Here is a 14711-nt window from a genome sequence, read left to right on the forward strand (position 1 = left end):
TTCTCTCCTCACACTTTCTCATTCTTCATTCTCTATCATCACACTTTCTCTCTCATTACACTTTCTTTCCCATCACTCTCTTTCCACATTTTTTATTATCATGCTTGCTCTCTCATCATACTTTCTCTCTCCTCGATCTCTCCCATCACACATTCTCTTCTCATGTTCTCTTATCACACTTTCTCTTCCATCACTCTATTTCAATTTTTTTTTCTTTCTTTATTCCACTGTCGTTTGTCTCTCCAAGTTTTTTTTAAACAAATATGAAAATCACGAGCGTTATTCACCCCTCCTCTAGTGCAACGATCCTATAGATCTATCACGATCTTGCGGTTCATCCGAGAAGTACTAATATGTATCAAGACTTAAAATACTCCTACTGGTGGAACGATATGAAAAAGGACCTTGTAAACTTTGTAGCTCGATATATGGTGTAGCAACTAGTGAAGGTAGAACATTAGAGTGAAGCCGCGAACACATGCTTGGTGAGCCCATAACTCACAAAGAGTTTCAGAGAACAACAGACTTAGTTCAGAAGATTTTTATACCTAAGTGGAAATAGAAACATAATACAATGGACTTTGGGAGGTGTATAGATTTGGATAATCATTGATCAATTAATCGAGTCAGCATATTTTCTACTGACCGCTAGACTAATTTTTTTGGAGCACTTGGCAAAGTTCCAACGAGCCAAGTGTACAAAACTTTTTGTTAGTACAACATTTTCTCTCTTAGACAGACAAACATACGAGACACACCATTCATATAGTGGAAGACTTACTTCAAGCATGCATGATGGACTTCAGAGATATCTTGGAAGATCATCGACATCTAATAAAGTTCATTTACAACAACACCTGTCATACCCTATGATTAATAGAGCTTATTCCCTAACGTTTAGGACTCCTCAAGGAGTTAGAATGGAAATTAATAAGGAATTTTTAGAATTTAAAATGTTTTTTTTTATTTTTACGAGGATAAATTGATTAGTTTTTGAAAAAGCCTCAAATGTTGATTTAGGTTAGGAGTAGATTTAAATTAGTTATTGAAACAAAACCTAGGTTTTTATTTCTTCCTTTCCGCCGTCTCTCAATCGCGCACGAGGTGCCGTTCGCCGCGCGATCGGTTGGCGTCGCCACCTGCGGCCGGCCGTCGGCGTTGCTCCGCTGTCCTTGCGAACAGCTAACGCTGGTGCCCCATTTCTTGTCCTCCCCCTTCACCACGCACGCGCGCGCGCGGCGTTGTCACCGCAGCCGCCACCTCGGGCCGACCACTGGCGAAGCCCCTTCGTCCAGGCGAGCAGCCAACGCCGGTGGCTCTTTCCTCTTCTCCCCCGTCGCCACCACCTGACGTCGCTGTGTCTGAGCAGCTGCGTTCTGCCGTGCTAGTCGCTGCCTCCATTCTTAGGTCTCCTCGCCGGCGAACGTCGCCGGAGGCCGCCGCTGCCATACCATCGTCAATTCGAGTTATTCCGGAACCCCAACAGCCACCGCCGGTGCCGGTCACCGCCGTCATCAGCGCAACGCTCGCTGCCGTAGCCAAACAGTGGGTAAGACTTGATTAAGGTTTTCGTTTCTTAATTAGTCTATTAATTAGATAATTAGGGGAGTGTTGATTAACAGTAGGTAATTAGATTAGGGTTTATGCTTAGTTAACGATTAGATTGCTTAATTAATCAAACTTTGGGATGACAATTTTCCCCGCGGGTAAAACCCGAAATGGGGACGGGGATTCCGATTTATTTGGGGATAGGGACAAGTTCGGAGATTTTTTTCGGGGATGGGACGGGTATAGGGATATTGTCCCCATCTCCAAACCCACCCCGAAAATAATAATACTAATATTAGGGGGCGTTTGGTTAAATGATGGGAATGACTATGGGTATGGGTTTGATAGTAGGATGGAATGAGAATAGAAATGGAAATGAAACCCATCAAGTTATATGAGTTTGGTTGATTCCCATAAATCTAGTAATCATTCCCAAAATGTCATTCCCAAACCCACAACCCAAACACTATTTTTTTACTATCATTCAATTCCCTCATTCCTAAACCCATCAACCAAACACCCCCTTATTATTATTAATATAATAATATTATTTTTAAAAATATTATTAATAATAATATTGATAATAATATTATTATTACAAAATTTTAAAATATTAATAATAAAATTATTATTATTACTGGTATTAATATTAATATTAATAGTAAAATAATAATAATATTAAATTAATTTAGGATGAAAGCGGGGATGGGGCTGGGGATGAGGATTTGATCTCCGATGGTTCAAGTTTGGAGATTCCTCGAATCCGAAAAAATGAGGATGAGAGCGGGGATAAAATTCGAGGATGGAGATGGAGATGGAGATGACAAACCCATCCCCGCCCCGCCCATTGCCATCTCTAATCAAACTAAGTGATGAATTAATGTTGATTAATTGATTTATCTGATAAATTGCATTGGTTTAACCAATTTAATTAATGGATTAATTAGATAGTTAATTAAGATTCATGGGATTAATTAAAAAATGCCCTTAAATTAATCAGGTTAATTATCTTAATTCGTTTAATTAATTAATTGGTTAACATGCTGTAATTCATGAGTTTAATTAGAATTATCTATTTAATTATATAATTATCTTAATTCTCCACAATGATATGATATTTTCTACTTTGACCTAAACCCTTATAGTTTTGTTTTTGGGCTCTATACAAAGGATCTCATACCAATAAGATATCTTTTCTCCCTTATAAGTTCATTATCTTTTCCATGTGTTTTTCAATGTGGGACTTTCTTTACAACCATTGCAACTCAGCAATCCCCTTTAAACGAAGGACCGCCCCCTCAAGCCTATCCGCTTGATGTTATCTAATCAGTGATCCACTAGGACTCTGCCCCTCGGTTTAACCGATCTACTAGGACTTCCTTGCCACTCAGTCCAACCGACTCACTAGCTCTTTCTTGCCTAGCCGCAACTAGGACTTCTCTACCTGGTGTCTGGTCGTCATGGTCTATACATGGGAGTCCCACTTCCTTCATTAGAGGTCAATATTCCACCCACATGACTCGATTGGACATGACTCTTGTGTACAGTCGACAATTAGTCCTTCTGACAGTCCGGGCTCTAATACCAATTATTATGACCAAAAGAATTAAGATATCTCCACAATGATATAATATTATTCACTTTGGGTCTAAGCTTTCATGGTTTTGTTTTTTGGGCTCTACCCTAAAGGACTCATACCAATGGAGATACATTTCCCTTATAAGTCTATGATCTATGTGTTTTTCAATGTGAGACTTTGTTTACAACCATTGCAACCCAACATAGTTCGCAGTCCATAGCTAGATAGTTGCGTATATACCCTGACTGTCTATGAGACATCCGTGGTAGCAAGTTCGCGTGGAGTCCGTACCTAGATAGCTACGTATATACCTTATCTATTCACGAGACCATCCGTGGTAGAGCATTTCTCCCGCAGATAGTAACTATTTATATACTTTGACTGCCCACAAGACCCATGTATAGTAGCATGTTGTTGTGTGTAGTTAGGACTTGTTATATGCTGGTTATGTACTTATTATATGCAGGTTTTGGATGTACTGTATGTACTCCCGATTTATTGGCTATACCTAATAGAGTAGATTAGTGGAAGGTTATGTTGTTGTTTATGCTTTTGTTAACAGTTGATTATATTTACGCTCTTACTTTTTAGTAAGTATTTTAGTTGAGTCTGCTTCCTTTGATCTTCTTACACTAAGTAGTTAATGCACTATCTTTCGATCTACCAAGTTATTTGTATTCACTACCCCTTATTCTTCTCTTACTTTCCGGTTAGTAGATAGAAAATATGTTGTGTGGCTCAGAGATCCAGTCCCACTCGTTTAGATTCTCTTTTGAGTTGTTTGATTTATTTTCTGCTGCCTTTGTTTATGGTTTAATTCACTTGTCGAATCTTTGAATTTTTATTATAATAGTATAACTGTTATCGTGTTTAGTTTAGTATGATCATATGAACATGCATACACACACATTGGTATTTAAAAAATTATCGAGTTTTTATATTACGTTGGTGTTTGTGTTCACTTTAATTGGTTTAATATTGATTGTTTTCTATATTGTCATAAAGGGGTATTGTTCGATCTTACAGACAATTATATCCTTGTGACAGAAGTTCTACAAAACGATGGTTAAACCTGTTATGTTATATGACGCTAAATATTGGGTTATGACATGAGCAGAAGATGAGAGTTATAGAGATAAAAATGTTAAGGTGGATGTATAGACATACAAGGATGGACAGAATCAGAAATGAGAGCATTAGAGAGAAAGTCGGAGTTTTATCTATTGAAGGGAAACTCCGAGACACAAGATTAAGATGGTACATACTTAGACAACCAATAAATATTATAGTTAGACGATGTGAAACTATGATAAATACACACATTAACGAGAAAGAGGAAGACAAAAAGATTTTGTTAGCAATAATAAAATAAGATAAAATTTATTTAAATTTAAAATAATGATATAACAGAGGATAGAGCTTAGTGACGTAGAAAAATTCATATAACTGACTATATCTAATGGGATAAATCTTGATTGTTATTGTTGAATTTATGAGTCATTCATAAACCAAATTTAATTTAAATTTACTCAAATTATGATTCGAATAATTCAAACTGAACTTGAATTTAAATCATTCCAAGCTAATAGTTTGATATGTTCAAATTAAAGTTGGAACTCAACTCAAGTTCGAATTTCAAGTTCAGTCAAAATCATTTATATTTTCAAATATCATATATTTTTTAAATTTAAATTTAAATATTAATATTTTTATATATTTGGGTTGATTTGGTTTTATTCCCCTCCTTAATTGTAACATTTAATAAAATTTTAAAGGGCCTTTTTATAAATTAGCTAACTGTAGGAAAAGGCTATTTTGGAAATTCCTCGTACGACATGAGCCACCAGATCCAGCCTGAGCCTTAGTTTTTTATTGTGGCGCAACAGGCGGCAACATTAATGGGCGGAAAGGGGCAGCGACGGAGGGAGAAGAATTACAGAGCCGCTCATGGTGGTGAAACGCGGCTTCCTCCTCCTCCCAGCTTGAAAGAGTTAGATGTTTTTCCCTTCAAGCTCCGCAAAATCATGGAGCTCAGGAACGAGAACTTCTTTGCCGTCAAGCAAGGTAGCAGCTTTTTTCACAAATACCTCACATGCCGTTCACTAGTTCTTCCATATTTTCCCTTTCCTGTTGATGTTTTGAGCACTTTTATTTTTTTAGGGCACACATCAACGTCCAAAGGCAGCGGAGGCCAGAAGAGAAAGCCAGTAAGTGACTGTGTCTCTGAGAAGAACAAGGTAAGATTAGTAATCAATTTGCGTTAAATCTTTGTATTTGTTTTTTTCTTGAATTTTAACATTCCTATGCATTTGATGTAAGATTTTATCATCACCATATATTTTTATTCCCCTAGCTTTGTATCATAGGGTTTTTGTACGCAATAAGCATGTTTGATTTGTTACAGCATGGGCTATCAAATATTGGTTGACAGGGTTCTTGGTATTATAGTTGTTAAAAGTGAAGACTTGAAGAGGGTTTTTGTTCTAGATTGATTGGAATAATAAATCAAACCATATTACTTGATGGAACCAGTTTACAAGTAAATATATAAAACAAAAGATAAAAATATATTGCTTTACCATTTTAAGTGTGTTCTTAGACATTTGCAACCCTTATATATATATATAATGCCTGATTATTGAAGCCTTGGCAAGTGATGTGTGTTTGTATGTTGCTATTAGTAAGCTAGTAAAGACCATTGATATTTAAGCAAAAATACCGAAGAACTTTAGATGTATGACTGCATGATATTTGAGCATCCTCAAGAAGTCTCAATTTGCAACGTGGTAGTTGAGAACTCCAATCTTTTGTCTTTGCCTCTTTTAACATATCGAGTCCAACATCGTTAGAGAGACTAACAATACCATCTTAATGCCAAGAGCAGTCCAATCCAGCAAAAATGCTAATACAACTTAGGTGGAAGACCTATCGATATCCTATTGATAGTTAAGCATGCATACGGAGTCTCACTTAGCAATGTGAGACTAGAGGAATGAAGTTTTTGTCTTCTTCATTCTTTTTACCTACTATAGGATGTCTTTTTGTTAAAAAAATGATAATCTAGGTGTCTGGGCTTTGTTTGACTAATTTTGGAGGTAGACGACCTTCCCCCTAGTTCACCTACCGGATAAATTAAGGGTGTCTTTTTGTACCCAATATTGTTAGTGGAGAGAGATTGACTCCAATACCATCTTGAAGCTCAAGTGGAGCCAAATGCATACCAAGATAGTAGGTCGTTATGTCTAAATATTTAATCTTAAGAAGATTTACGTATCAATTTGAAACACAATGTGAGACTAAAAGGAGCCAAGTGTCTTTGTTTCCCTTCCACCTTTCTTTATTATGTCTTTTAACATGTCGCTGTATGTTCAAGTATCCAACATAGCTAATTTTGGCCTGACTCTTCACGAATAATGGATTCAGTGATATGGTTCCTCCAAAATCCAATGCACTCATTGAATTATTATCTTCAAGTTCAAATTGTTATTTCTGTATGAGATATTTCTGCAAATTAAATCGCTCTTTTCAAATCCTAGTCAATTTCTAATTCATCTTTATAACCTAGAGAATTCTTTCATTCAGTGTTCATGCAGTTCCGGCAATAACTTTTGTACTTTAGTTGGGTTGATTGCTTATTGAATTTAATTGATACTGTAATTACAGAAATTGTACAAAAATGAGTCTTCATCTACAACAAGTTCTGTAAACAAAGAGGGCATCCCGGCAATAAAGGAAGACCATTTAAATAGTAATGATGCAATTAAAACTCAATTTTTAAATGGTGAGGAAAAGGAGAAACGAAAAAGAAAGGTGCCTAAGGACCTACGCTTTGTAGACATGGATCAAGTTGCTGGTGTCTCAAGGAAGAAAAAGCGCAAAGAGTAAGTTACTGCTTAAGTTTTATTAAATCTGGATGAATCCATTTTCTTAGAAGAAAATGGGATCATTTTAAAATTCCCTGTACATATTGGTTTCTTGGGAGCTATATATTTCCAAAGACTTCATTTTTAAAAAACTTTTCAATGTTCAAATGTGCCTTTTTCTTTGATTCCAAGTTATTTAGAGGCAAAGAAGAAGAAAAACAAAAGACCTAAAATTGATGATGTTCGGGACTTTCCTGGTCGCGAAGAGATAGTGTTTGGTGAAGTTGTTCAAGCTCCGCCTAAACTATCTGTTCCCAAGGTAGAATTTTGAGCTCAATGTCAACTTATGCTTGCATTTGACTTAGACCCGAAAGAGCTGATGCAACATGCTGTTGTTCTGTTTTCCTTTTTTTTTTGCAGAGATCCACAAAAGGACCTCTTGATGCTTTTCATGAAAGAGTAAGATTGGAAACAATTGAAGCCTACAGAAAGAAGAGAGGATGGGAATCCAGGCCTGGTGTCCATATTCCTATGCCGGAAAATCCATCCACATGACATTGGTTGGGGGCATTTAGCAGTATCTCATTAGAAGTTTATAGATAGCTGAAAAGGTTTCGACCAACGGAGCTTAATGATGCTCATATGGCATGATGATATTGTTTCTATAGGGTTGAAAGTTACCAGGAATTTACTTTGATCATTTGTCCTGCAATATTATCTTTATGCCTTGCGACTAATTATTGAAACTTTTGTACTAGCGAATTGTTTGGTTTGTATCATCTTTGTCTAATTAAGTTTATTGAACTTGCGTGGGGTGATCTTCATATCTGTTAAAAGAATGATCTTGTTTCACAAATCACAATCTGTATACAACCTACTAGATCTGTGTTGTTATACTTTCAAATGCCAAAGTTATTTTTCAGCTCGAGTTCTTAAAACACAGATGTTCTTCAACCTACTAAATCAACAGATTGCCTATGACTGGCAGGAAGCTTCAGACCCTCATCTATCTTGAGTAATCTTTTTTAGCGCACATTCTTATAGTCATCCTTCAACTTAGAACCTGAAGAGATGAAGAACTGCTGACGCAAATTTCATCTGTATGTATGTAAGCAAAATTCTTACAACATCAGATGAAATAACCACAATGAAGTATAGGCAAGCTTGTCATTCTTCATAATATTATGTTTGCATACAAGAGTCGATTCCTAAAGGATTGCAGATACAACAGGTGAGCCCGAACACTCTAAACCTTGGACTATAAAATACCGTGTAATTTCAAAAGGAATATATATTTATATATATAAACAAAAATTATAGAATACTGATCCATGGTAGTAAAAAGTAAAATCTACCACCCAACGACTCCGCACGATCGGCCCCATAACCATTTAAGCTCGTTTCAACCAATCTTATATAAGCATCTACGACACCAAATTTCAGTGACTCCGAGGAGCAAAAGGTTAAAGAAGAGACGGGTGCATAGATCAGATGCTTGATGCTTAATGACTGGTAATCCAGCTGAAGAAGTTGCTATTTTTGCAAAATCGTATTAATCTCTCTTCGCATCGATATTTAACTTTCGATTCAAAGTTTCGGTAGGATCTTTGTTTAGAAAGAATTTATGGAAGCCTTGAGGTTCCTCCTCTCAAACCCTTTTGCGGAAGGTTGATCTTGAATCCAAGACCATGACAATTGTATTCTGCTAGGAAGGCTGATGTTGAATATTCTACTAGTCGGTCTGCCACATTCCTACAACATTTATATAGAATGATAATCTAGAGAGTTGTTCTATACATGATCGGGCTAACTTAGCACATGACAAGATAGAAGATGCGACCGACATAGATGTTCAAATGCTAAGCGAAGGGAAGCACTAGGCATACACCAAGGTTCACTGATTAGAAACATTTTGGGTGAAACTTGAACATCCTTTAAAACAGAAAATATGTTGAAACTTTAACAACACTAATAAATTTCTTCATTAGGGCATAAATGTTAACATTAGTCTGATGATTTTATCCAATCTGCATCAAAATATTAGTTCATGGTCTGCTGTCCAAACAATCGATAAGGATACAACAATGGCGTCTGCGTCATTCACTTACAATTATGGTGGTTGTGAGAACGATAGTCATACCTGTTGAACGAGGAAGAATCGGGTTCCCATCTAAATGACCCTTCGCTGCTCCGATGATCATAACTCTGATAGTGATAGTGATCCCTAGGGGATAGCAGGGCTGGGGTACAAGGGTATGGGCTGCGGGGGCTGGGACAGGGATGTCCCCATCCTTGCTCGAATAGTGACCTCCCGAAGTTTGGGCTCCTCAAACTCAAGTTGTGATTGTAGGGGTGGTACCGTGGCGAATAACCTGGATAGGAGGAAGAGAGTCTTCGATCTCTTTCAGGCGTGCCATTGTCTTGAATGTGATTCCCTCTATGGTGGTCCAAGGAATGGTTGGATTGATGGACATGACTTCTCGATGAGTTAGAACCTGATCCAGTGAATGGAATGCCCCATCTCCTAGAATCCGCGTTGTCTGGTACAGGTGCATTTATTCCAGGAAAGGCCACACTCATCTTTTTCCGTGGAGGCTCGGGGTCACTCCGTTCCGGGAGTTCTCCATCCTCGAACTCCTGATTTGTCTCATTGGCAAAGATGGTGATTCCAGAAGGCTGGTCGACATCTGCATCTTCATCTAACAAGACATGCCAATTCACAATAAGCCGAGTCGAAGGAAACTCTCAAATGAAAAAACAAACTTGCAAATAAAACTTGTTTCCGTTCGTTCAAGGAGGCTTGCATTTAGTAAACAAAAGATTGGCACTAGTGAAGCTAAATTCGATTTCTAATAAGATCATATATAATAAGAAGCCTTAGTTAAGCTCATCAGTTTACAAATATCTTTATAATTCAAATGCTGTATGTCATCGAACATCATCGATCACAAAATTATCTTGGCTAGATGTAAATTACTTGTAATTCAAAGTATAACTTGTTACCTAAATATCCAGGAGGGTATCCTATTTCCCGCATCCGATGTAACCAAGGCGGCGGATCGTTTTCCTGTGTAAGATCGACGCATATTATAAGGTTGAATGCATTAAAAGATGCTAAGTTTCAAAGTCCTACAAAATCCAACAGTTACGAGTAATCCAGATGAATAGTCGGTAAATGAAAACAGCAACAGAAATCAAGCATATCTTGTGCTTTATTGAATCTTCTATATGAAGAACATCACTAAAGCTCTGAAGTAAGTAGAATTGTTTATTACCCCAATTCCCAAGCATTCTCGCGTTGCAGACCCTAGAACTCCGGCGCACAAGTCATCAAATTTGCCAGGAGTTTTCTGATAATATCGAACTCGTGCACGGTCAGTTGGATTTCGCCTTGAGCTATTGTGCATCTTGCGTGCATTGTTGATTGCCTCATTATCACGTGGCTTTGAGCACTCCTTGAGCGAGTGACTGTATGAGCCACAATTGAAACACCGGGAGGCTTCCAAAATCGCAATCCTGCATGAGTAACATGGAAAAAGTTACATTTCTTACAGTTCAAGGCGGTATAACTGAAAAAGGAAGAGGAGCTCATCACACATACTTTCCCTTTTTATGCATATAGACATTCAAGCGCGAAACTTCATAAACAAAGTAGTACAGCTTCAATAATTTCATAACAAATTTTATTTCAAAGAGAGAGCTCGCTCACCCTTCGCGGTCACCTGAACCATCAACTGAATTCGAGCCTAAAGTGCACCCTCGATCATAGAAAGGAACATCAGCTTCCAATGATGCTTTGTCTTTATCAACCTCTCGCCTTGCTTGGCTATCCATCCAAAATGTCTTTCGTGCAAGAAAAAAAGAAACAAAATTCAAAAACTTACAAATCAAGAGTATGAGCATATACAGAAGCTCAAAGACAGTATTTAAGGCAATCTTGCACATCGAAATGTATATTCAAAATGATCAACCTAGTACTATATGCTATATTTTTTTTCTACGAAAAGAAATGAATTCAATCGATGGATAGGATACATCATTTAAATACAGAAACTTGATACTAAAAGGAATGTCATGATCCCTTAAGGTTATAGATCTGATCTTGGAGTTTCAAACATAGGAAGAGAACAAAGTCTCAAGTTAATGCAACTACATATGGTTCACATTAGGTTGTGCTAATAATAAGTACCAACTATGAAGAGCTTAATTCTTATTTACCACTGTGTTCGGCTTCTCAGTGCCAACATGTAATGCTGGAAAATATGTCTCTTCACCATCTTCTAAGGACTCATCTCCAGGTCTCTGCCAAGAAACGCGCAAGAAAACTTTAAATGTATAAGAACCGCAAATTCAGTGCTTAATCGAAACTATTCTCTACTCCCTCTAGCATAGAAAAACTGCATTGTTCATCAGAAACATTGTTATTTTTTTTCTTCCCAGAAACCTAACAACCACCTTATCGATAAACATATATTTTTTATCCTCTAGGAATAAAGAAAATGATACAGATGCACAAGAAACAAGTTGAAGCGGATAAAAAAAGAAATATGTTAATGGAGATTGCTCAAAAAGAATATTCACTAAGGTGTTTATCTTGTGGATCCAACAGTTGACCATTTTTTGTAATTTAACAAGCCATACAATTTTCACAGTTCATCTTACGAACAAGGTCCGCCTCCGTTCGTATCCAGATTGTCTTTCCAGAAAGATGCTTTATACTAATGGATATCAACTTAGGCGTAGAAGTACCAAAATAGAAAGACTTACACTCGATGAAAACTGGTTGTGTGCCTGCCATTGAGACCACTGCTGCATAAGTTCCACCAGCTTCCTTTTGCTATCTCTGCATACAGTAGAAGATACAGTGCATGAGGAATTTATTGACAAAAATTGAAAAAACAACCGATACTATGCTTTTCAGAAGCATGCTTTGCATGTCTGGTCATGTATTGCATTAGGGTTCTGTCGTTTTTTTCTATGCCAACCTTGTTAATGAGCTGAATACTACTTGCACAGATGGTTGTTTCTCAACATCACTCGATCGAGCTCTTTTTACTCCTGTTATAGCTACCACTCTAAATTAGGGAAGACAAACACATCTGACAAGAATTAGCAAGGCAACTTAGAGATAGCGATGTTGCTTTTTGAGAAAAATACCCAGATCAGGCCCCTACTAATACATGCCAAATTAATATATTGTATCAAAATTGTGCCAAAATTGATCTAGATGATACCTATATACTTAGACATATTAAATTATAATCACACGAGAAGCTTCAAGGGTGTGAAATTCACAAATTTTCAGTCCATTGACAAAACAACTTAAAGGACTGAAAATTTGCCAGAAACTTTTTTTTTTTATTTTGTAAAAATTGACCTAGATGATACCAATACACTCAAACATAACAAATTATGATTGTATACTATGAGGAGAAGCTGTCAAGAATGTAAACTTGACAATTTTTAGTTGACCAAGTTGTTTGATGGATTGAGAAGGATATTGGATGCAATGGACTGGGAGGGGGCCTGAAATGGGGCATTTTCAAATGGAGTTCTTTGTTAGCAAAGCCTCAAAGCGGGCATTTGCTTTTTCTTCTACGCTAGAAATATCATTCACCTTGCCTTAAGAAAGGAAAAACTAATTTTTTTCTTGGCAATGATGTGAAATCAATCAAGAGTTCAAACAAAAGCAAGCTGGTGCACGAAACTCCCATCAATGCAGTCTATTGGGTCTATTATATGCAGCCTCATCCTGCACCGCAAGAAGCTGTTTCAATGAGTCGAACCCATGATCATAAGGTTACATGGCAGCAACTTTACCATTGCGCCAAGGCTCCCCTTCATCAATTAAGGGTTCAAACAAATGTCAATAAATGCTTAATGTAGTACTTGTATTTGAGGAAGACAAAGCATAACCACTGAGAGGATACGACTTTCACCAATCAAAAGGTTGTTGGAAGCGCCACAAGTTAGCATAGCATCTCTGACTGCGACTGTATCTTGCTCTGCCTGTTCTAATGCTGAAGAACCAAATAACACAGCTCTCTCATAGAGAACTGGGGTCTGTGCATATATGCCATCTTCTAGCTCCATATCCAGCACGCGAGCATCATCTCCCACAGAATTGTCACCATTCTCTGAATAAAAATGATCTTTCTTCATGTAAGATAATCTAGAATGTGAATCTATTTCAAAATTCTTGGATTCTAATCCTCCGAGATCACCATTACTGTTGTTTGCAGATGACGATTCAAAGCCAATGAAGTCATCAGGGTCCATATTCTAGCACCAAGTTTTTACCAAACAAAAGGTCCTGTATGAGAAACATAATTGGGTATCAAAGAACACATCAATAAGGGGGGAAAAATATGCATCATGATTTGAAGATGAACAAGTTATTCTATACTTTTATTAGCTTGCACGTTATGAACACATATTACTTTTTAGAGGATGGATTGTTCGAAAAGGGAATGTAGTCGAAAGATTTCATTTTTAATAACTGAAAATCTCAGAAATAGAAATTTTAGGGTTTCGTGGTGAGTCGGAAATCAGCATGAGATGAAGACTTCGAGCAGTCAATAGAGCACAGTAAACTGTAAACGAGACCCTCGAGAATAAAGAAGGGGGGGAGTCGGGCGACGAAGGGGCGGAACACCGCCAGGCAAAAAGAGGTGAAATCTGAGTTCCGCCGAAGGAGTCAGCGGCAGAGGATTCGACTGATGGGTCCAACGAGAGTGAGAGGAAGAGAAGAGGGTAAACGGAGCGTAGAGCGAGCGAGCGAGAGAGAACCTGAGTTCGAAGATGAGAACGGCGGTCGCCTTCCTGTCCGCCTCCGCCGCCGCCGCCGCCGCCACGCCGACGTGTAAACGCGTATCTATTCCTAAATCTGAAGCATCTAATCATAAATAAATTTATTGTTTTAAATGTTCTTCCTTTGAAATTTAGGTTTAGTCAATTTAGTCCCTTAACTTCCATCAAATAAATGATTTTTAAATTATTAAAATTTTTATAATGAATTTGAGATTATTTTTATCGAGTAATTCCACAAACTTTTTAATACATTTTTTTTTAAAAAAAAAGTATCTTGATAAAAAATTGTAAAATTGATTTTGAAATCATTCATTTCCGATGAATACAAATTGATTTATAAATACTCTAAATAGAATATTAAATTTTTAATATCAAAAAGTTTTTTTAATAAAAAAATTTGATTAAGCCATTTTTAGTAATTATTAATTACAAAGATATATTCAATATTTCTTTCCCGAATCTCTCTGGTTGGTGATCGACCATATTTTGGTTTATGAAAGCCTCCGTATTCAGTCAAACTCATAAAAAGAGTAATATTTTTGCAATAACTTATTTTTTAAGATGTCAATTTGGATATATTGAAATAAGAATTTTATAAAAAGAAATCTTAATTCGAATCCCATCCTAATATGAAGACCTTCTGAAAATTCTAAATCGACTCAACTTAAAAATCTCTCAAAATTTAAAATAACTTATAAATTTTATTGATCCTGTCCGAACGCTGACTCAACGGACGCTGGGCACGCGGCACTCTCCGGTTTACTGACGTGGGTCTTCGACTGGTGGTACGAACCTCCGGCGCACCTGCACAGAAGTCGGGCCGGGAAGGGGTTCCCGGCGGCGACCCTCCGACGCTCAAGTCAGGCAAGCAAGTAGTGGGGAAAGTGGCTCCAAAGTTGTATATATGGCGT

At 37.2% G+C, this 14711-nt stretch overlaps 2 protein-coding genes across 3 annotated transcripts; one reads left to right on the top strand and one right to left on the bottom strand.

Annotated features, from left to right (window-relative positions):
• Window positions 1–1044: 1044 nt before the first annotated feature.
• LOC122002941 lies at window positions 1045–7796 on the top strand. Its single transcript, XM_042558341.1, has 6 exons — window positions 1045–1549; window positions 5014–5191; window positions 5288–5364; window positions 6791–7008; window positions 7183–7309; window positions 7411–7796. Exons 2-6 carry the CDS (start codon window positions 5026–5028, stop codon window positions 7543–7545), a joined length of 723 nt encoding a protein of 240 aa, XP_042414275.1. The 5' UTR covers window positions 1045–1549; window positions 5014–5025; the 3' UTR covers window positions 7546–7796.
• Window positions 7797–8941: 1145 nt separating this feature from the next.
• Window positions 8942–13909, bottom strand: LOC122002942. Of its 2 annotated transcripts, none has more exons than XM_042558343.1 (10): window positions 13780–13909; window positions 13221–13303; window positions 12921–13127; window positions 11976–12057; window positions 11758–11833; window positions 11209–11292; window positions 10700–10833; window positions 10266–10506; window positions 9994–10057; window positions 8942–9689 (listed from the first exon to the last, which is right to left on the bottom strand). In XM_042558343.1, exons 2-10 carry the CDS (start codon window positions 13267–13269, stop codon window positions 9091–9093), a joined length of 1536 nt encoding a protein of 511 aa, XP_042414277.1. In that variant the 5' UTR covers window positions 13270–13303; window positions 13780–13909; the 3' UTR covers window positions 8942–9090. The 2 variants fall into 2 exon arrangements, with proteins under 2 accessions (XP_042414277.1, XP_042414276.1); XM_042558342.1 differs by having other exon boundaries at window positions 13215–13303.
• Between the last annotated feature and the right edge of the window lie 802 nt (window positions 13910–14711).

This window comes from Zingiber officinale, chromosome 7A, assembly GCF_018446385.1.
Source record: "Zingiber officinale cultivar Zhangliang chromosome 7A, Zo_v1.1, whole genome shotgun sequence".
Taxonomy (NCBI): domain Eukaryota; kingdom Viridiplantae; phylum Streptophyta; class Magnoliopsida; order Zingiberales; family Zingiberaceae; genus Zingiber; species Zingiber officinale.